Source organism: Peromyscus maniculatus, chromosome 1, assembly GCF_049852395.1.
Source record: "Peromyscus maniculatus bairdii isolate BWxNUB_F1_BW_parent chromosome 1, HU_Pman_BW_mat_3.1, whole genome shotgun sequence".
NCBI classification, from domain to species: Eukaryota; Metazoa; Chordata; class Mammalia; order Rodentia; family Cricetidae; genus Peromyscus; species Peromyscus maniculatus.
In genome coordinates this window covers 188,158,563-188,180,847 of record NC_134852.1, presented here as the reverse complement: position 1 = coordinate 188,180,847, position 22,285 = coordinate 188,158,563, and the positions used below count along the sequence as shown (strand labels likewise).

The window sequence follows — 22,285 nt, the reverse complement described above, 5'->3', positions numbered from 1 at the left end:
GCACACATGTGTATACACACACACACACAGAGAGAGAGAGAGAGAGAGAGAGAGAGAGAGACCACGCACAGAGACATAGACACACACACAGACACACACCACACACAGAGACACAGACACACACCACACACAGAGACACACACACATACAGTAACACACACAGACACAGACACACACACAGAGACTCAGATACACACACAGTCACACACACAGACACAGTCACACACTCACACAGAGACACACAGCCACACATAGACACACACACACACAATTATACACTAAGAGGTCTGAAATAGTATAATGTGGAACAGAAGAGAAGAGAGAGTAATTATAATAGATATTTTTGGAGAATTTTATTTCAATTTCATGTCATATATACATACTAATTTTAATTTATAAGCATAAATGTGTCTCTTTTATCTCTTAGTATGAATGGCAGCAGAAAGGTTTCTAAAACCTTGTTGTCTATTACATACCCAATGCCTCTCTAACTTGAGTAAGACATAAAAGCTAAGACTATCTCATTTAGCTCAGTCCTCGGACAGAGCGAAAGATGTGAGACTAGAAACATGGTTCACTGTGGTTTCATCAGGCCACACTGGAAGCTGAGATGGAACATAGGAAATAGAGGTAAAGTACCTGTAAACTGACAGAAGAAGACACCCGGCGGGGTCTGCAGTGAAGACACCATATATATAGTTAACTGCAAGTACACAGATGTTCCTGGGCCTCCAAACCTGGGAAGACAAAGGCGATTTTAGAATCCCGTGTTTCAGAAGCTGCTCATGATGTTGACCAGTTTGGGGGACCTCTACATGCTTGGAGTTTTCTTCCCATGAGGGAGGAAGTCTGTGGAAGAGACTTTCTGAGTGTGTGAACTTTCTTCTTTCAGCTGAGTACTCTTAAGAACCACTGTATTTTAGAATAATTCCATCCATTTGTTTTACCCCTTGATAAAATTCTGCCACATTGAAACTCAGGAGAAGTTGTTGAATTAAGGACCATTATCTACATTTCTATACAGCTACAACAGGAGGCAAGCAGCAGAGTTAGCTTGTTTCCAATCCCTCTCCATGTGGATTATAGCTCCTTAATCCTCTTCCCTTTAATCTCCTACTTCAGTCAGACCCCCAATGTGAGTTGCTTACATTTCTCAATTATATATTACTTTGGCATCTTTGTCTCCAAGATGTACTGTATTTTAACATTTGTATGTATTTTAAAGTTCATTTATGAAGGCTTCATAAGGGCTCTGATTTCTAATTAAATGTTAGCGTGATAAATATTAACTTGTATAATTAAGGAATATTCAGAATTACTCTATTTTTTTCCATAATTTTTTTATTCTCCATGTTGAAGGTAAAATTTATCCCATACAAGGTTTGGGGAGAATGAATGTATAATTTGAATAGTACTTCCCTGAATAGCAATATTACTTTATATAGTTAATTATAGGATTTTAAATACTCGTGAGTTCCATTGTGCAAATCTGTGAATGTAATAAAACACTTTTGACATGCTAATCAAATAAAACAATATAAGATTTAATTATCCACTTTTAAAGGATTTTATGTGCTTGATTGTCTCTGTTAGAATCCTTCAGGTAATTCAGGAATGTTAGAATCCTCTTAAATATTTTATTTTGTTCTTAAAGTGAAAAAACAGCCTTTTTATATGCTCACTTTTAAAAACCTTTAAGAGTGAACACTGTAAAGAAAAATTTAAAACCATTAAAATATGTACATCTCAGATCAAATTCCAATTGACAGTTTGCTGTGCATTCTTGTGGACATATCATTATATATGCATGTAAATATAATGTAAAACATAGACCTAAATGTATACGAAGCTAAGCTAATGTATAATATAATAATCTGATGCTGTTTTCTATATACTCTTCTTTTGTGTTTCCATGTCATTCAATACGGATGTGAACAATGCCTCTGGATCACTGATGACATCACATTCGGTGAATGAGACACACTGTGATTTATCACATCTCTTGTCAAAGGGTTAAATGGTGCCTCCCCCACCCTCTGTCTTTTGTTAACGTCTTTGTAAATTAGTCATTTTGGTTTTGCACAGCCATCTCAAGACAAATTCTCAAAGTCTGGTTTCTGAGGCAAAGGGCAGACAATGATGCATGTCAGTTGACAAACTGTCCTCCAGTTTTCCACCTCAGTCCTCTCTTGTAGCAGAGTAATGCGGTCCCTCCTTCCCCAGTTTTCCAGATGGATTTTGTCTTTTATCTTGTGAGTGGTCAGAATATATGCCATATGTCAAAATTTGCTTCTCTTTGATTATAAGTAAAGCTTTGCGTATTTGTGTTTATTGGCCACTAGTATTTTCTTCTTTGGTCAGTTACTTGAATAATTTTATCGGAATGATTGTCTTTTTGTTCACCAGTAAGAGTTCTAAGAACAGTGAGGTATCTCCATTTGAATCCCAGTTTTCTTTTTCTTGACTGTTATTTATTTTTAAAACTGCTTTTATTTCTGTGAGAATTTCACACTGTATTTTGATTTTATTCATCCTCAACTTCTCCCTTTAACTCCTCCTATATTGATCCCTGTGGTGGTTTGAAAGTAATAATTTCATAGGGAGTGGCACTATTAGGAGGTGTGGTTTTGTTGGAGTGGGTATGGCCTTGTTGGAGGAAGTATGTCACTGTGGGCAGGCTTTGAGGTTTCCTATGCTCAGGATACAGCTGAGTGTCTCAGCTGACTTCCTGTTGCCTACAAGATATACAACAATCAGCTACTTCTCTAGTACTGTGTCTGCCTGCATGCCACCATGCTCCCCATCATGATGATAATGGACTGAACCCCTGAAACTGTAAGCAAGCTGCTTCAATTAAATGTTTCCTTTATAAGAGCTGCCTTGGTCATGGTGTCTCTTCACAGCAATGAAAATACTAACTGAGACAATCCCCATCTCCCTATCCTCAAACTTCTTGTCCACTTAAAATTATTTAATAACCCACCAACTCCAATCTGTGCTGTTCATATTCTTCTGAGTATAGGACCATCATCTACTGGAACATGGTCAACATGCCAGGACCTATATCATTAAAGAAAACTGGCACTGGGCAGTGGTGGTTCATGCCTTTAATCTCAGCACTCGGGAGACAGAGGCAGGTGGATCTCTGTGAGTTCAAGGCCAGCCTTGTCTACAAAGTAAGATCTAGGACAGCCACCAAAACTACATTGAGAAACCCTGTCTCAAAAAAACCAAAGAGAAAAAAAAAGAAAGAAAAGGAAAGAAAAAAGAAAAAAAAAGAAAGAAAGAAAACTGGCTTTCCCTTCCCCAGAAACCATTAGCTATCCATAGCTCTCCAGTTAGGGGTGGGGGCTCATGAACTCCTTCCTACTCCATGCTTGAATGTTGACTGACTTGATCTTATTCAGGTCTTGTGCTTGTAAAAAGAGCTGTTGTGACCTCACAAGTAGTGGTTCCCACATGTCCAGAATGCACTGGTTTGTTCTGGTTCTTCCTGACTTCAGGCTCTTATAACCTATCCATCTCCTCTTCCATGATGGTCCCTTAGCTTTGGGGAGGGTATGATATAGATGTCCCATTTGTCGCTATGACTCTCTGGTCACTTATTTCTGTGCCTTGACTAGTTATGTGTTAATTGCTGTCCACTGCACAAAGAAACTCCTCTGGTGAGGTCTGAGAGCTGTGCTAACATGGGTTCAAGACTGGTCTGTCCCCTGGGCCTGTAGCAAGTGTTAGAGCTGCTGGGAAATGTTTGTTATTTGATTTTAATTGTTTCTGTAGTGATTTTAAAATTTAAATAAATGCCATTTGTTAATTTTTCGAAGTTTATTTTTATTTATTTATATTTGTGTGATGTGTGTCTGTATTGTGTCTGTGTATGAGGTGCCCAGGAAGGCCAGAAGAGGGCATGGTATCCCCTGGAGGTGGGTTAGAGGTGGTTGTGTGCCACCTGATATGAGTGTTAGGAACCAAATTTGGGTCCTCTGCAAGAGCAGCAAGTGCTCTTAGTTTCTGAGTCATCTCTCCAGTCATTATTATTATTAATATTTTAAATAAAAAGTAAAAAGTTATAAATGTATTATTTATAGTCCAATATTTTGTCTTGTAGGTAGGAGTACTCCATCACACAGTATTGAAGGAATCCCTATATTTTCTCATTGTAGTCTTAAAGTTTAATTTCTTGACATGATAATATTTGATCCATCTGGGATTTATATTTAATAAGGTGAAAGAGGAGAAGTAAGGGTTGTTTTAACCCTGCTTGTCAGTAAGTTGTCAGAATGCATGGCTATTAACCTTTTGTAACTGATTTAAAATGGCTCATTGTACATTATCCTCCCATATAGTTGAACCAATTTATGTGACATATCACACCTACTCTTAGCCACAAAGTCCAAGAAGTAGTGACTCATGGGATGTACTGTGTTGTAGTTTATAGTTTCTGTGGTGTTGGGAATTGAGTTCAGGGCCTTGTGCATGCTAAACAAGAATCCCATCATCGAGCCAGAGCTCAGCACTTCACCTGTGCTCCTCTTTCATAAGAAAAAAATTATCTCTGTGACTTTTATACTGGCTTCAGTGAGATAACTATCACTTTATTATTTCTTTTTAGATTATGTGCCCATTTTTAAATTTTTTTTATATGTGCCCATTTTTACACATTGACTCAAGCTGTGAAATCAGCCAACCTAACAGAAGTTCTGGAATGTTGTTCAATTGGGGCTGTATGATATTTATAAGGATCATAAATATTAAAGGAAAATTGGCACTTTCATAGTACTAGATATTCTTATTAAAGACAAAAAGTATTTTTCTCCATGAATTTAAGTGTCCTTTTAAGTACGTCAATAACATTTTAAGTTTCTTCATGTAAGTCTTGACCATTTTTAAAGCCTTTTAGTAATATTTAAGGTCTTCGGTTGTTAAAGAGCTTAATCTCCTTCATAACATTTATATTTAAGTTATCCAAACATAAGCTATTGGTTTTGTTTATTTATTTTATATCCAGAAACTTTAGGGAACACTTAGCAGTGTGTATGTTATCTTTCAGTTGATTTTAACTTTCTAAAGTCTCATTAAATGGGATCTGGCCAGGGGTCCTCTTTATTGTAGGGTGTGACTTAAGAACTTAAGAGAATACAGTCAAAGCATGACAATGTTTATGGAACATTGTACACTGTGGCTAGTCTTTTTCTGTCCCACCAGCCAGCTCCCAAATCATGACATGAAGACTTATTATTAATTATGAAAGCTTGGCCGATAGCTTAGGCTTGTTTCTAACTAGCTCTTATAACTTAAATTAACCCATATTTTTAAATTTACATTTTTGTACATGGCCTGGTTACCTTTACTTTACAATGCCCATGCTGCTTGCTCTGCATCTCCTGGTGTCTCCCCCTTTTCTCAACATCCTCTCTGCCCCCCAAATCCTGCCTAGCTATTGGTTGTTCAGCTCTTCATTAAACCAATCTGAGTCACACACCTTCACAGTGCACAAAAAGACTATTCCACAACAGTACTCTGAGGGCAGACTAACTATGGTCTGGCTCCCACTCCTGAAATATGTTAGTTAAGTGTGCTAACTAGTGTATGGGCAGGGGCTCTTATGAGATTGTCTAGTGTTCTGAGATATCACTTAGTACTCCATTGTTTAATCTCTGATGACAAATATTTGTGAATTCTGTATTGTTTATGGAGATAGGAGAAAGGCTGGATTTTCAATTGAGCTTGAGGCATAGTTCCTTGTTCCAGCAGGGGCATATGAAGAACACAGAGGTACACTTGAATTGCCTTTAAGTAGATGGTTAAGAATTTGTGAATTCAGGGACTGCTAACTTTTTTTTTTTTTTGCAGCCATCCAAATAAAACATAACTTCTTATCTTGAGCGATTCTGTCTCCTTGGAATTTACACCTGTTTTAGGCAACTCAAACCCCTCACCCCTAGGTAGGTGTAAGGTGGTCTGTCAGTGCCACCTGGTGGTCACCTGGGGAACCATGTGAACTACCCTCAGTTGTCTAGCTCTTGATGAACCTTGGCTTTTGGAATGTACTGATTGGTTAAGCTAAAGCTAGGTCCATATATACATTTAGAAGAGCAACGGCATTCATCCTTATGGCAAGATAAGCTTAATCATGAGCCTCCCATCAGTGCCAAGGTCTTTTTTTTGGGGGGGATCACTTTTATTTAAAAATATTTCTAGGTATTTGTTTCTGCAGCTTGCAGCTGAGATGATTCTACGTAAAACAAATTCTATCTCATATTTCCTTTTCCTTTATATTTTCCTTCACCCTGATTTGTTCTTTCTGGTTCATTTTCCTTTTTCCTTTCTTCTCTGCATTTATTCCTCTAGTTTTTTTCCCCAGAGTGAAGTATTTTATTACAATTTTCCTTTACAACTATTGTATAGTTTTGTAATCTAAATTCAGAAACAAACTAGAACCAGAAACATTTCTACAGAGACTATCTCATAGGTAAGTACACATGTATATAACTACATAAAAGAATAATGGGAATAGGAATATATGAAATAGATTTTCAAAAAAATACCCCTTTCCCATAAAACCGCTCAGGAACTGTTTGGTAACTACAGTCCTAAAGTGTTAAATTAGACAGGATGTGCTGGCAAGGAGCAACAATACAATCAGTTGTGACACAGCGTGTCTGTCATCCTTGGTTGACCACCACAGAAGAGAGGAGACTACACAGGAGGCCCACTTAAAGTCCAATTCCAGATAAACATCGTTACAGTTTGAATATGAAATGTCCCCCACAGGCTCATGTGTCGAGTGCTTATCCCCAAGGTGGTGGCACTATTTCAAGAAGTTCTTGAAACTTCAGGGGGTAGGATCTCATTGGAGGAACTCGATCACTGGGGCCATGCTTCTGAAGGTTGTACCCAGTCTCCTGTCACGTCTCCTTACTCTGCTTGACTCTCACAAGGGGCATAGCTTCCTCCTCCACTGTACTTACCTTTTCTTTTTAAATTAGTTCTGTAAGAACTTCATACATTGTATTTTGACCATATTCACCCCGTTACCCAACTTCTTCCAGGTCTACCCATTTCCCCACCCACTCAACATTGTGCCCCTATTATATTTAACCCATAGAGTCTGACTTGTGCTGCCTATGTATTTTTGTATATGTGGCCTTCCTCTGGGTCATGGTTGATCTGCTATGTAGATATACTTAGAAAACTGATTCTCCTTCTCTCAGCGGTTGTCAGTTTCCAATAGCTCTTTAGCTAAGGGTGAGGCTATGTGAACACCTTCCCACCTCCATAGTGGGAATTTGCCTGGCTGGAACTCCAGATCTTGTGCATGTTGTTACAACTGCTGTGAGCTCATATGTGTAACATCCTTCATGTGCAACACTCTTCCAATTCCAGAAGACACTGTTTCCTTGTGTTATCTACTACCAATTGCTCTTCAAATCTTTCTGGTTCCTCTTCTGTAATGATCCCTGATCCTTGAGAGGAAAGAATGTGAAATAGATGTCCCATTTATGGCTGAGCATTCAGTCTTTGGTTCCCTGAACCCTGGCTGGTGTTGGGTCTCTATGTCAATCATCGTCTACTTTAGAAAGAAGTTTCTTTGATGAGGGCTGAGAGATGCACTAATCCATGGGTATGAGGATAAATCATTAGGAGTCAGTTTAATACTAGGCCATTTAGCAGACTAATAGTAGTAGACTCTCTGTTAAGGCCTATGGTCTGTCTAGCCACAGGTTCCTGGCCCTAATAATTATGCCAGGTATGAGTTTTAACTTGTGGAGCTGGAATTAAATACAATCAGAAGGTGGTTGGTTACTCCCATGACATTCATGTCACACCACATGTTTTTTCCAGGCTGGTCTTTAATATAATTATTTAAAGTTCACAGATGGGTATGACTGATGATTATTTCCCCTCTCTGGTAGTGTGCATAATACCTTCCAACACTATGAAAGCTAGCCAGTAAGGATGAAGCTTTCAGATGAATACCTATTGATTTATCCACTCTGTCGTTATTCTTGATTTCTTAGGAAAACATTCTTTGTCTTTTTTATCCCTTTGGGAGCTCAAACATGGTTCTAACTTAAGTTGATAAGCCCATGTCTGCAGATATTTCTTACTATGAACTTGGAAGGCAAAACCTGTGAAATGAAGAAACTCTGCAAGTCCCTGGAAGGCACGGAAAAATCCCTTTTTACTTACTGTGGCTACAGCCCTTCCGTCTGCTCTTCATAATTGCATTTGGTGCTGCTTTCAAAACACTTTATCTGTTTGATTTATTGCTATATACTCAACATTGAAGACAGCGCCTGGCATATAGAAACAGCTCAATTGATGTGGTCAACCCTTTGTATTGTGATTTCTCCATCAGTAGATGCAGTCAGCCACAGATTGCATGCCAAGTGATTAATTGTATCTGTCCTGAACAAGTACAGACTCACCTTCTTGCCAGGATTCCCAATATACTATGGCAACTATCTACACAGTGTTTATTATCTGACTAAATGTTATAATTCATCTAGACATGATTTAAGTCAAGGAGTGTGTGTGTGTGTGTGTGTGTGTGTGTGTGTGTGTGTGTGTGTGTGTGTGTGTGTAAGTAGGTTATGTGATATTTACATAAGGGATTTGAACAACTTTAGTGTCTGGAGACCTTAGAGCCAATTTTAGAAATGCTCATACTTGTTGAAGGAATGAAGAAATAGATATTCATGGTGAGTAAACAAATCTGACTTGTTCATTTTTACTGTATCTCTGTTTTGTAAATGATGTAGAAATACTAATTTTCATAAAAAAAGATCATGATTTTGAAGTTCTGTGAGATAACTTAAGCATCAGTGGTGTTAGCAGATTGAGAACTTTCAGAAAAAGAGCTGTTGGTTGGAAAGCTGGAAATCCTTCTTTTCAGGCTTTAATAGTGGATCTTCCATACTCATAATGGGAGCACAGACCCATCAGAATCAAGACCATTAAACATATAGAGAATAATTCCAAACATTTACAAATATTAAGCCTTTAGTCAGACATCTCACCATTTATGTTTTTGTGTGTCTGCCTTGTGCCTTTGGCATTGTAAATTTCTATAAAAGAAATGCAGACCTATTCATTATCTCTCTAGAAGCACACACAGGGATGACACTGCATTCGCCTATTCTTCATGAGGACTGTCCCCTTTCTTGTGGTCCATCTCAGAACTGGAGCACAGAGCAAGCCTCTTTTAATTTCAAAGAATGTTCCTCTCATGGTGCTGTTTGGTGAGAATTTTATGGCAATAACAAAATAATCACTTTCCACTCCTGATTCCATTTTCAAATTCTGAGAGTCCTCCAATGCCTCACAAATCTCTGATCATACGGACAAACCTCTGCTCTGCTGCAAAGGGGACAGTAGAAGGAATGAAAAGCTGGCCAGAATTAAGACTGTGGAGACGAGGGGGCGTATAATATCAGGGTGACAGACCTTCACCAGGCTGTGAAGATGTGCCACAACGTTTGCACATGAGGAGGACTGCCTTAACCCTGGCTGGTTTTAATGGTGATGGTCATGGGAAAGTGCAGGCATTTCACATTTACCTCCTTGGCTGCACTGGTCGTCAGGATCTACAAGGTGTAAGTAAACCATTGGCTAACTTTACCAAAGGGCATTTGAAACTTGGCATTTCCTCTGTCTGACTGCATGGCCGGGAATAAAACAGGTAAGGTGTGAAAGCCCCCATTTACCTTTCTGCAAAATGGAAATAATGGTCCTATTGGGCGGCCAGCACTTCGTGGCCAGTGATGATTGTATTCAGTTCTTATCTTTCCATCTCTCCGCTAGGTACCTTGGGATCACAAGACCCCTCACATACCCGGTGAGGCAGAATGGGAAGTGCATGGCCAAAATGATCCTGTCGGTCTGGCTTCTCTCGGCCTCCATCACCTTACCTCCGCTCTTCGGATGGGCTCAGAATGTGAACGATGACAAAGTGTGCTTGATCAGCCAGGATTTTGGCTACACGATCTACTCCACCGCCGTGGCATTTTATATCCCCATGTCGGTCATGCTGTTCATGTACTATCAGATTTACAAGGCCGCCAGGAAGAGCGCGGCCAAACACAAGTTCCCAGGCTTCCCACGTGTGCAGCCGGAGAGTGTCATCTCCCTGAACGGTGTGGTGAAGCTCCAGAAGGAGGTGGAAGAGTGTGCAAACCTTTCGAGACTGCTCAAACATGAAAGGAAAAACATCTCCATCTTCAAGAGGGAACAGAAAGCAGCCACCACCTTGGGGATCATTGTGGGAGCTTTCACAGTGTGCTGGCTGCCATTTTTCCTCTTGTCCACAGCAAGGCCCTTTATCTGTGGCACCGCCTGCAGCTGCATTCCGCTTTGGGTGGAGAGGACATGTCTGTGGCTGGGCTATGCAAACTCTCTCATTAACCCTTTTATATATGCCTTCTTCAACCGGGACCTGAGGACCACCTACCGCAGCCTGCTCCAGTGCCAATACCGGAATATCAACCGGAAGCTCTCTGCGGCAGGCATGCACGAGGCCCTGAAACTGGCTGAGAGGCCCGAGAAAGTCGAGTTTGTGCTGTAAGGTCATTTATCACTACCATCCTTTTGTGCCCCAACCCCTTTCATGCGGTTTCTTGAATGTTGGGGAAAGCGCCCCCAGTCAGTGGCTAGCATATTCCCTACCAGACATCAGGTGTGAATTCAGAATACTCTTACTCACTCACATTGAGGTAAAACAAACAAACAAACAAACAAACAAAACAAAACAAAACAAAAAACCAAAACCAAAACAACCAACCAACCAAACCAAACCAAACCACAACAATAAAAAACCCATGGTAGGTAGGTATTTGAAAGGGCAGAGGAGACCGGTTTTCTGATGAATTTCATTTTATATGACTGGTGGCATACAAGGTGGTATTCTCCATTTCCTTCATCATAAAGAACATTTCAGTTATGTCTGTCCTTGGATCTGAATTCCTAGGATATTACCATCTTAATTGCTTTTGTACTTTCATGTGGCAAAACATATTTGGTGATCTCATAGTTCCCAGGGAAATGCCTCTTTTGAGGAAGAAATGCCTCCTTTGATTTTTCTGGTATGGAACTGAATCCATACAGGAGATGGCAAGTTGGGACAGAGCACTAGTAGCCACTGAGCTGTCACGAAGTGCTTCCTGTCTTGGTATCCAAGAACCGATTCCTGCTGGAGTTGACCAAGTTTTGATGTTGTCTGGGACACTCAATGGGAGTTGAGATCTGAAAATGTGCTACAAAGGGCTAATGGTGATAAGGACTTGGGAGTTTCACAAGTCACTCACATATTAACAAATTTGGCGTTGTTACAGAGGTGAGAGGCAAGATAGCAGGGTGGCCAACAGGTAAAATGAAGACTTTTTTTTTTTTTTTAAAAGAAAAAGTTACATAAAGGAGATTTGACCACTGAGTGAGAAAAGAATTTTGGGATGAGATCATAGAAGGTTCTGGTGGCTGAGATGTTCCTGTGCACTGAGGAATGGGAATAGGAAAGAACAGAGCAGAGAAGCTTGAGGGCTTTCCCTCAGAGGGACCTTCTCTGTCAGCTTCCCTAGGCAAGTGACATGTTCTTCACTAATGACCCAGCTAAGTCTAGGTCCCACATAACCTCAATCCTAGGCCCACAAGTCTTCTAAATACTAGAGTGTGTTTGTCTTAGAATGGGAAATTGTTAGAGTATAGCTCTTCTGGTTCTTGGGCTGGGGCTGGCATCACAGTGTTCATTTCTACTTCTGTTGTGTATACTCTGTTGTACATATGAAATCGTTCACAATACAAAAGGCTTCATTAAAAAATTAGCATGTGACATCAGGTTCTAGAACACTCCTTATAAGCAACCCCTAGGACTTTTCAAATCTAGATGATCCCACTGAATTGAGTATTTGCCCCCCCCCCCCCCGACTGTGAAATTCTTAGAGAAGGAGCTACATTTTAGATTCCTGTTTGCATCATCTATGCCAGTGCTAGACAGGTGTAGAATACCAACGGCAGTATCTGCCCTGCTACCCAGTTCTCAGGGAATGAACTTGTGGCTTAGGGTAATTGATACAGGATAATTGACTTATGATCGCATAGATAATGTGGAATGAATCATCCCAGTGCAGGTGCCCTTAATCGTCCCATCATTCTACTTGTTAGATGAATTCAGTCTGAGGTAGTGAAGAGCTACTGAATGGTAGAGCTTGGAACAGCAGACACCAGCTTACTAAGAAGGCAGCTAGGATGCTGTCCTTACTCTAAGTGAGCTGAGTTTGTTAGACATGCTGAATGGGTGGGAGGGTCCCATCTGGACAGAATCCTAGTCATTTCTCAAATATAGGCAATTAAGCCAAGCCATTGATAGGAGTTCTAGGGTGTGGACTGGGAAGTGTGAAGGTGAACCGAAGACAGCTGTAGATTTCTTGATAAAATAGCTTTGGATTAATGAGTATGGGAAAGTGAAGGATTTGGTGAGTAACCTATTTTAGTTGGTGTACTTCTGTATGCCCTGGAAACAGCTATTTTTTGGGACAAGTTGTCAGGTTATTTTGCTTGGCACCAGGTTTGTTTGGCCATAAAGAGGAAAGTGTGTTCGTTTTATTTCTTAGGAGTAACACAATGAGGAATGTGTTTGAGGAAAGTCTTTGGAAATGGTGTGGAGGGCAGACACCAGTGTGAGATGGGGGTGTGGGTGTGGGTGGGGGTAAGGGGTGGGGGGCAGGAAGTCTCATTCAGTAGCCAGTGTACAAACTACTAGAATGCAGATGATGTTCTGATCATCTCTCTATTTACAGGCCTCTGAGGACTTGTGGATAATTTTCCTGATTAGTTTATCTAATAAATTCACAGGTAATTCAGGTATAAGAATAGTAATTTAAAAAATGTGACATAAACAGCTTTCCCTGTTTGAAATAATAATAGCTCACATTGACTGAGCATTCATTGTCAGCCACTACACTGAGAACTCTATGGGAATAATACCACTAAAACTTCAAAAATTTACAATGGGCTAGTTTTCTCCATTTCCATTTTGAAGATGATAAAACAAGAGCTTGGCGAGATTAAATCATTTCCCCACAGTCCTTCAGATAAGATTGATAGAGTTGGATTTCAGCCCAGGAAGCCTGTGTTCAGAAGTGCTTTTAGTTTCATGCTACTGTACCTTTTATAAAAATAAATCAGCTCAAATAAAGCACAGGATGCTTGCCTGTCTGTCCTTAACTAGTGTGGAGGCTTGGGTGTTGTTTCCCCTTAGTCCCAGACAAGGGTCAGCAGACTTACATGGTAAGAGACCAAATGATAGTATTTTAAGCCTTTGAAAACTCTCCTTGCTACTGTCATCCACTTAAGTAAACAAGAGGACATGGGTGTATATACCAACAAAACTTAATTTACAGAAGAGATGGCCAGCTGGATTTGGTCCATAGGCAATAGTTTGTTGTCCCTTGATTTAAGAGAGAATTACTGGGCCTAATTACATCTCTCTCAGTTTGAATTTATAACATGTAGGATATGCAAATCAGTTAAGATTGTTGGCCTAAAAATATCCATCAACTTTAGGATGTATTTACTGTTAGAACTATTGTATGGAGTTCATATAGCAGCCATGTTTGAACTCTATACTAGGCAGTTTTGCTGTCAGCACCAATGTTAGAATATTCATTCTCAGTTTTTTTTATAACTTGCACACACTGTGGCAGAGACATAAAATGTGACATCATTTTTGCTGTTGTGCATGTATTTCTACACAGAAAGTATATGCAGATGAAGTCCAGATAGAGTCCAGAAACATATACTTTTGTGATCATACAGAAGTACAGAAAAATCTTTTGTGATCTGAATGTTTGTCCCCCGCCACCCCTGACAAATTTATATGTTGAAATACAGACTCTAAGGCAGCAGTATCAAAAGGTGGGGACTCTACGAGGTGACTAGGTCATGAGGGCCCTTATAAAAGGGAACAGAGGGAACTGGCCTATGAAGGAGACAGAAAGCCTCACAGATACCAAATTTACTGGCTCATCAGTTATGGACTTTCTAGTCTCTAGCAGTAAAGGACATTCTCAGAAACTACCACTTTATGGTATTTCATTGTAACAGCACACGAACACCCAGCTTTGTTTTGTAATGATGAAAGTCACAGGTAGAAAGCTGTGTCAGTCAACGGAGAAGAACATGACTTAGCTAGTGCTTACATGAATGCTATCAGAGAAGACTTCCTGAAAGAAAGGTGAATCTTTGAGGCTAGTCAAAGCATTTATAATTAACAGTGAACAGAGGGGCATTCCAGGTAAAAGGGACATTTATGTAGAGCCACCAATATAGGAGTTAATGCAAAGGACAGACCAGCCAGAGCTGAGACCTAGACTAGTTTCCGGAGTGGGAAAACAGTTGGAGATCAGAGTAGAAATGACATAGAAAGTGTTACTAATGATCTATGCTGGTCCCAAGATTCTGGACTTAAAGTGTAGGCCACGACTCTCAACTCAGAGGAGTCATTGCCTCTTCTCCTGCAGATGGTTGACAATGTCTGGAGATACTTTTGGTTGTTATTACTGGAGTGTGCCTCAATGTTAACTGTCATCTACTAGGTGTAGGTCAGGGAGGCTGCCAGCTATCTTACAATGCACACAGGGGCCTCCTGCAGAAAAGACTTACCCAGCCTATAAGGAAGAAGCTTGGGAACTCTGATGTAGATGGTAGTAAGCCATCCATATTTTCTGTAGCTAGGGGATAGAACCATCAAAGTAGAGGACATTGGCTCAGAGACATGGTCTAGGAAGACTCAGAAGGTGGAGGCTGGATGTAGAGTCCCTTCTCTGGTATTACTAGAAACACTGGATGGCTTTCTGTGCCTGAGATACAGCACCAGGCATGGTTGGGGTAGAAAGAGGATGGTGTAACAGTGTTCACCTTGGGAAGTTCACACTCACTGTGGGTTTAGGTACTGTTGAGGTCAGTGACACTTGACCATGAAAGACATATTGGAGTTAGAACCTGCATGGTCCACAGTTACATTCAAGCAAACACTAATTAGAAAGCTGCTAATTGATTTGACTAGACATATGTAAGTCTCATGTTTTGCTAACTTGTTCTTTGGTATTATTAGGTTGGATGATATTTGGGGTTATAATTTACTGAGTCTGAATGGTAATCTGTCACTGTGGTCTCTAGAAGAGTGACAAAAGACATCCAATCCGCAGCTCAGAGCAAAGGAGAAATCATCTTAGACTCCTACTTTTCCAGCTCCCTCACACATCTGGTGGCCACCCCTAAGGACTCTGAGAAACTCCCTATAACTTCTCCTGCCTTTTTCTTCCTATCTGGCTGCTTGGGTTCAGGCCTATGTTATTTTGCTTCTTGTTTGGCCCTTCTTGACTCCATTATTTTTTTTCTCCTACACTTCAGTTTCCTTGTTTCTCTGTGTGTTGTCACTTCCAAATATTTACCCATTTCTTCCCACTTTCTTAATCAGCCTAACCCAAGCTTCAGGAGTCCAGCAGGCACTGGAGAATTTCCCTTGGGGTAACGGAGTGAACACAGGGAAAAAAGCTGTGAATACTGTTGCACGGGTAATTTGAATTCACTGCTATCAATTCTAATCTTTTCACCATTTCTCAAATGTTTAAATAAAGGCAATGACAAAATGTAACAACGTGACATGAGCAAGGTTCCTTTCTTTCTCTTTAATTGGATGATTTCCCTCAGAGACTTGAACTGCCACAGATTGCTTTTAAGTATCTTGCCACAAGGACTTGTTCTTGGGCATCATTTATGAATAGCATGGAAAGGCAGCTTCTAAAATACTTTGCTCTAAAAGAATATCATGGAGTTGTTTTGAAGCAGCTCTTCTTTTCTGTCTCCCCTCTTCTCCTTGGTGATTGTATTGTCTTCATCTTCAAAGAGCCTCTTAGAATCCCCATCAATTGCAGTAGTTCTCGGCAGTGACTCATCGCAGAATAACCTTGGGTTTCTGCCATGAATTCTGTCAATTTGTCACTCCAGGCTTTAGGCTGCAGCTTTGGAATTCAACCTGATTGCATGCTTTCTTTGTGGAAAGGGGTAATTTTAAAGAAACGAACTAAAGTACATCCCGGGGAAACTGGGAAGAAGCATCAAGGCCCCTGCAACCCTGAGTGTCTGTGATGGGTCCCTGCCTTAGCGACAGAAGCAAAAAAAAAAAAAAAAAAAAAAAAAAGAGTTTGCTGTTCTCTGGACATATACCTCGCAGTGAACAGTGATCTTTTCTTCATCATTAATTGCCCGAAGTTCAAGTTCAGTGATTTGCCTTCATTAAATAATCAACTAGTAATGACAATGGTTTCTTCGCTCCATGCTTTACAGTTCCCCAGAGTTTAACTTTGAAGTATCTTAAATCAGGAAGGGTGTTGTTCTATGTAGTGTTTTATGTAATGCTGAGGATCAAAGTCAGAAGCCTCACGCATGCTAAAACTCACCCACCGAGCCCCAGCCCGTGCCCTGCTCTCTTCTACCACTTGCTTTTGCTTCTGTTTTTCCTCAGTTGGTAATAAATGCAGGTAGCACAATGTAAAATCAAACAGTACAGAAAAGTACACAATTCAAATAAGACTTGGGGGTATTCTTAGGAAGATAATTTACATGGTAAAATCATGAAAGAAGTGATATCAAGGTAGTAGGGTTTAATAAGAAGAGATGGGGGGCTTAGGATAGGGGTTGCTGAAGGACAGTCCAGTCCAGTGATAGCTGTTGGTGGAGGTGATCAGGGGACCTGGAACATGTCTTCAGTGATATCAGGAAGTTGAGTAGGTTGGGGTTGTCCCAGGGAACCAGGTGGGTTTTTGACAGGAGTGATACTAGGCTGTAGTGGGCATGATGGAAGGAGAGACTATACCATTAGCAGTAGGAATGTGTGCTATAAAACTAATGTAGATGTGAGGTCTCTGCCTGGGGAGACTATATGTTCTATATGAAGATGGCATTGACGATAGGAGAGAGGCTAATGGTATCTGAGCAGTCTGGGACCTGGGACCCTTAAATCATCACCATGGCTAACAGGTGGGTGGTGAGAGAAAGATGGACTCTGGAGATGGTGCTGGACTGGAGATGGAGCCTGGGGTAGAGTTTAGGAACTGGTGGGAGCAAAACTGAGTTAGAGGATGCTGGCTGTGTTCCTTCCACCTGGTTGGAAGAACCAATGGTCCCAGGATAGAACTGTCTCCAGAACTTCGTTAGTTGAGGACACAGCTTATTTCCTGTGTCTGCTCCAACCCATGGTCAGTTGAAATACAGCAATTGTTCTCAGGCACTATTGAGTTGAGAGTCGAAGCCGGAGATTGTGTCTTATGGAGAAATGGATTTTATCAGCAGGGATATTCAGTCATTGTCACACTTATATGAAGGACTGGACAGAGAAGGGAACTTGAGATAAATGGATTCAGATATAGGGACAGTGTAAGTGGGGCAGGGAGGCTAAACTGGAAGCATACATAGTCCTGGGCCTATGACTGCCTAGACCATCTCCTAAATATAGTGCTCATGTGGTAAGTCAAGGGCTGTGAAAATGTGGCATTGTGGGAGTGTGGTTCTATACTAGGAGAATGGATACTTTCTCAGTTGTTGGCCGAAGTTTCTTTATGGCCCAAGACACTTCTGTGAGTCTAGAAGACAGGCCTGGAGGGAAACAGGATTCTGATTTCTGTGTAGGTCAGTTACTAGGATATATATTTCTAGGTTTAAAGTGGGTGAAGATTCTCAGTGGAAGTAACACAATTTTTTTTTGTGTGTGTGTGTGTGTGTGTGTGTGTGTGTGTGTGTGTGTGTGTGAGAGAGAGAGAGAGAGAGAGAGACAGAGAGAGAGAGACAGAGAGACAGAGACAGAGAGACAGAGAGACAGAGACAGACAGGAGACAGAGACAGAGAGACAGAGAATATGCTCTGTACTTTGAACATATTGCCCCTTATTCTTTCTTAGCTCTCTTTAGCTAAATGCATTCTTCTTTTCAAGTCCCAACCCCCCCCCCACTTTCATGTTTGTCTTTTCGTGTGAGAGACCCACTGCATCTAATTAGTGTTGCTTTATTGAACATTGTTACTTGAGAAAGGGCAAATTTCCACTGGCTCTACTTCTCCCTCGGGTACTGTTTAACCTTATGAGGCTCCCCCCTCCACTCCTGATGGGATGTTAATGGACCCAGCCTTGTGTAGGTGACTAAGCCTTCTATGAGTTTATGAATGCAATAGCCATGCCATGTCCAGAGGACGGGTTTCATAGCCCTTTCTCCCATCTTCCTGCTTTTATATTCCCTTTCTCCTCTTCTTCCCTGTCCCCTGAGCTTGGCAAGAGTGAGATAGGTGTGTCACATAGGGCTGATCATTCAGTGGTCAGTTATTCCCAGCACTTTGGCTGATTATGAGTCTGCATTAACCATTGTCCTCTGAAACAGAAGCTTTTCGGACTCAGGCTGACAGTAGTACTAACCTATGGGTAACATAACTATTTAAAAGGCAGTTTGAAACTATGTTCATTTAGTAAAAAAAAAAAAATTAATAATATAGCTAGATCCTATGACCTCCCAAGCCATAGTTGATCAGGTTTATAGGAATAAATTCCCTCCTATAGTGAAAATCTTACCAGAAGGGGATTGGTTATCCCCACAAACATCATGCCACCATATCACCAGTTGGCACATCTTGTTTGGTAGGTAGTTACTATAGAATGAAGGATTCATAACTAGGTAAGACTGCTGATGACTTTTCTTTACCAGCAGACTGTGTAGTATCTTCTGGCAGTAGGAAAGCTAGCCATCAACGGGGAATTGTTGAGGTCAGTTCCTGTTTGATTTCAGCCAAAGTATGTGGTATCTTCAGCACAGTCTTATCATCTAGTCTTGGAAAGTAACCATGGAGATGGCAGTAGTCTGCATTGCTTTGGTGCCTCTCTGGCTTCCCCACCCCAAACCTCCCAGGGGTGTACCCTACACTGGCACTGGGATTTTCACTTAATAACTTACAGCTTTTCAGAGCAGCTGTCTACATACATGCAGGGTACCTTTCTTCAAACTCTTTTTTAAAATTGTATTTTAATTGGCTTACAAAATAGATTTTCTGTATGGCTTTTTTACATCTTTAGTTTGGGCTTAGCCTTCCCACATCTCTTCTCCCCTCTTCACATCTCACCCTTGTTTAAATCTTTCCAACCTTGATATTGCCCTCTCTATTTTCATACTGTCATTATTTTTTTAACAGTCATTATTTTCAAGTAGGGAGAAGATTATACTATTTTGCAAAGATTTTAAGTTCTTTTGAAAGCAAAGCCATTTTTCGATACATCTATATTATATTTGGGGGCTCATTCTCAAGTATATTACTAGGGGCTTGGTAACTTACAGAACTTTTGACATTTATGAAAAGAGGCACATTATATTTTCTTTCCCATTAGAGATGCTCGTGAAACCTTATAAATCACCAATGACTGAAATCACTGACTGCCATAAAAAAGATAAAAAAATCCACCCACCACAAAATATGAAAATCCACACTTATGATCTGGCTAATTATCTTGTCTCTCTCTCTTTTATAGACAAAACTCTGACCACTGTAGAAAAAAAGTTCATGATACATGATCCAGAGTGGAATATTGGAGATGAACAGTGCAAAGCAGGTGGAAACCAGGAAATCATTGGCTGAGACTTCAAAATGGAATGTGGCTTCTGTCTTCTTGGCATGGCTGAAATGGAATGGGGTGATCTGTTGTACAAAGTGTATTTTGGGGGAGATGGCGACCTCTCCCTTTTTTCCCCTGTGGATCAGTGATATTGTGTTTAAATGAAAATAGTTCTCGGTCTCAGACAGCCATCCCGGCAGTAAGCACACTAACAGAGCTGGGTTCCGGGAGGGAAGCAGTTTCTGGTGCTTTCCACAAGTCCACATCCACGTGAGTGGGGGAAAATCCTAACGCACAATTCCCATGCTTCCAGTCTAGGCTTCGTGGTAACTCTTCAGGAGTCATTCATGAGGCAGAGTACATTCTGTGGTCTGACAGAAGGGTGTCTTTCCAAGCAAACTGCAGTAAGCATAGTGTTGAATGTATTGCATGTCCACGTTAGAAAACAAAAACTTGTCATCAGCTAATACAAAGCGATTCCCCAGAGCAGTGTCTGTCCAGAGCTTTTGTCAAATACTTTGGCTTTTCTGCAGGGTCCCTGTGACTTCCTACCAGTGTATGTCCACTGTTAAACCCTTATCATTGTGGTGTAACTCAGGAACAGATCTCAGGATGGAGAGAGGCAGAAAACCTGAATAAAGCTTTTCCTTGCACTCACACTCCTGAAGGCTCCTGGGAGAGGACGGTAACGGAGAAGAGTGAGTGCCACCTAACTGCATTGTATATTAACATGATTCTCGGCATGTTGTTTACTATCATCTTCTACAAGGGGGCAAGGAGTCCACAGGGCTGGTCTATAACTGTGTGTCACGAGGAAGGAGTGTGGCGATGGCATATCCATGAATGGGTGCGGTGCTTCTGGAGACAGCGCAAACATGTTCATCCAACTGGACTGTGTGAAGCAGAGGTCACCTGGACCCCTGCTGTGAAGACTCTAGAACATCATTCTGTTTCATGTAGAGAATTTGTCTCTGTGTTCTCTGTATCTTAAATCAAATGTGTGCCTGATGAATTCTGTCCTCTAAACCCCTCCCTTCAATAAAAATGGTCAACATTAAGGACAGGTAAGGAGACAGAAAGGGTTCCTTTGTGGATAGCATCCTTTAACACTACACTATGTGTGGGTGAAGGAGATGGAAGGGAATAGATCAGAAGAGTATCTATGTCTACAAGGGGGAAATGAATGCAAACCTTTATTTAATAAAAAGAGAACTGAAAGAGAATATTATTTTCCTACAATTAAGAAGGCTGTCCTCTCACAGGATACAAGGAGTTCCAACAATGATTATGGACTTCTTCCAGCTGTCACTGACGTTGTTTATTATGAGACATAGGGAAGGGCCCCTTTCCTGTGAAGGGGAGGTAGGCATTGTCCTTTCAGACAAAGTGTGTACAAATTCCTGAGCCGCAGATTTGCTAGAGTGACCGTATATACTTATATTCATAATTTAAATAACAATGATGTCAGATACATGTTGTTAAATTTGAAAATGTTTTATTACATTACATCAAATAAAGGTTATTTGTAGCTGTAATAAAGCAACCAAAGTAATTGTTTTTAATAAAAGGTCTGATGTCATACATGTTACTCTACAAAGAACGGTGGGGGCATACTCTGTGCTTGTGCTTGCTAAGACCCTAACAGGTAGCTGGGAGTGCTGGTGCACACCTGTAATCTTAACACACAAGAAGCAGAGGCAGGAGGACCTTGAGTCTGAAGAAAGTCTGAGTTTACATCTAGAGACACTGTCTAAAAACAACAACAACACAACCTAACAAATAATTGAGTTTTGTACTAAATTACATTTCAATGTAGGAATTTATCCACTTAGTGGCCTTTACGTTTTAAATCAAAGAGTGTTTGTTTGTTGATTGGATGAACACTGGCCTCTTGCTCCAGTCCGGATTGTCAGTGCTGAGAGGGCAAAGGCGGGAGTGGAGTAGTCCTTACTTGGGAGGAATTTGTCCTCAGGACCCCAGCAGCCATGTATCAGGCCATCAGTGAGGAACAGAGCACTGTAACAGGTTGCTGAGATGGTTTTCTTTCTTGCAGCACACGGCAGTACCTTATGGCTAGTTAGTGGCATTAATGCAGACTTTGTGTTTGCTTAATTCACTATTCAAACTAACTTTTTATCCCGCCTGATGTTAATGCCTGAGTGTCACACTCTGCCTCACTGTAGCTGCAGGGGCTACCTGTGTGCATTGCACTTGAGATGCGTGGCAGGCAAATGGAAGGAAAAGGCAGCAATCGAAAGGGAGGAAATGTCCAATAATTAATCTTTCCTGTATGATGTAACTTGTCTCTGCCAAAGGCACAGCTTTTGTTTTAACAAAGAACTGAGAGAAGTTATTGAGGTAAACATTGTCCTTATAGTTTATGACTGTTTGGGCAAGAATGAGTGATGATTAATCTCTCACTTTAGGGGATCAGCTGTCATCTTCTGGCAAGGCTGAGCACTGGGAAGCCATGCTTGGGAAGTGAAGTGCTTGTAAGAGACACTGAGTCACTGTTGCCTCTCTGTTTAGCTTTATTCAGTAAATATCAAACATGGTACTCAGGGTTTTCCTGGGCTTTTTGGAAGCTGCATCAGACATAAGTCTCCAAGCACTTACGTGGTGTCTTGTCCATGAGAAGCC

At 40.9% G+C, this 22,285-nt stretch overlaps 1 protein-coding gene across 4 annotated transcripts in view; it reads left to right on the top strand.

Annotated features, from left to right (window-relative positions):
- Positions 1-21,212, top strand: part of Htr7 (5-hydroxytryptamine receptor 7) — a 92,964-nt gene extending 71,752 nt beyond the window's left edge. For 2 of the 4 annotated variants that reach the window (XM_076562693.1, XM_042262848.2), the window contains exons 2-3: positions 9,808-10,563; positions 15,476-15,596. In XM_076562693.1, the coding sequence (XP_076418808.1) occupies positions 9,808-10,563; positions 15,476-15,581 (862 nt within the window). In that variant the 3' untranslated portion in view covers positions 15,582-15,596. Of the gene's footprint in view, positions 1-9,807; positions 10,569-15,475; positions 15,597-19,561 lie in introns of those variants that run through there. The other 2 variants (XM_006989015.3, XM_016007409.3) reach the window with 2 other exon arrangements.
- Positions 21,213-22,285: the final 1,073 nt, after the last annotated feature.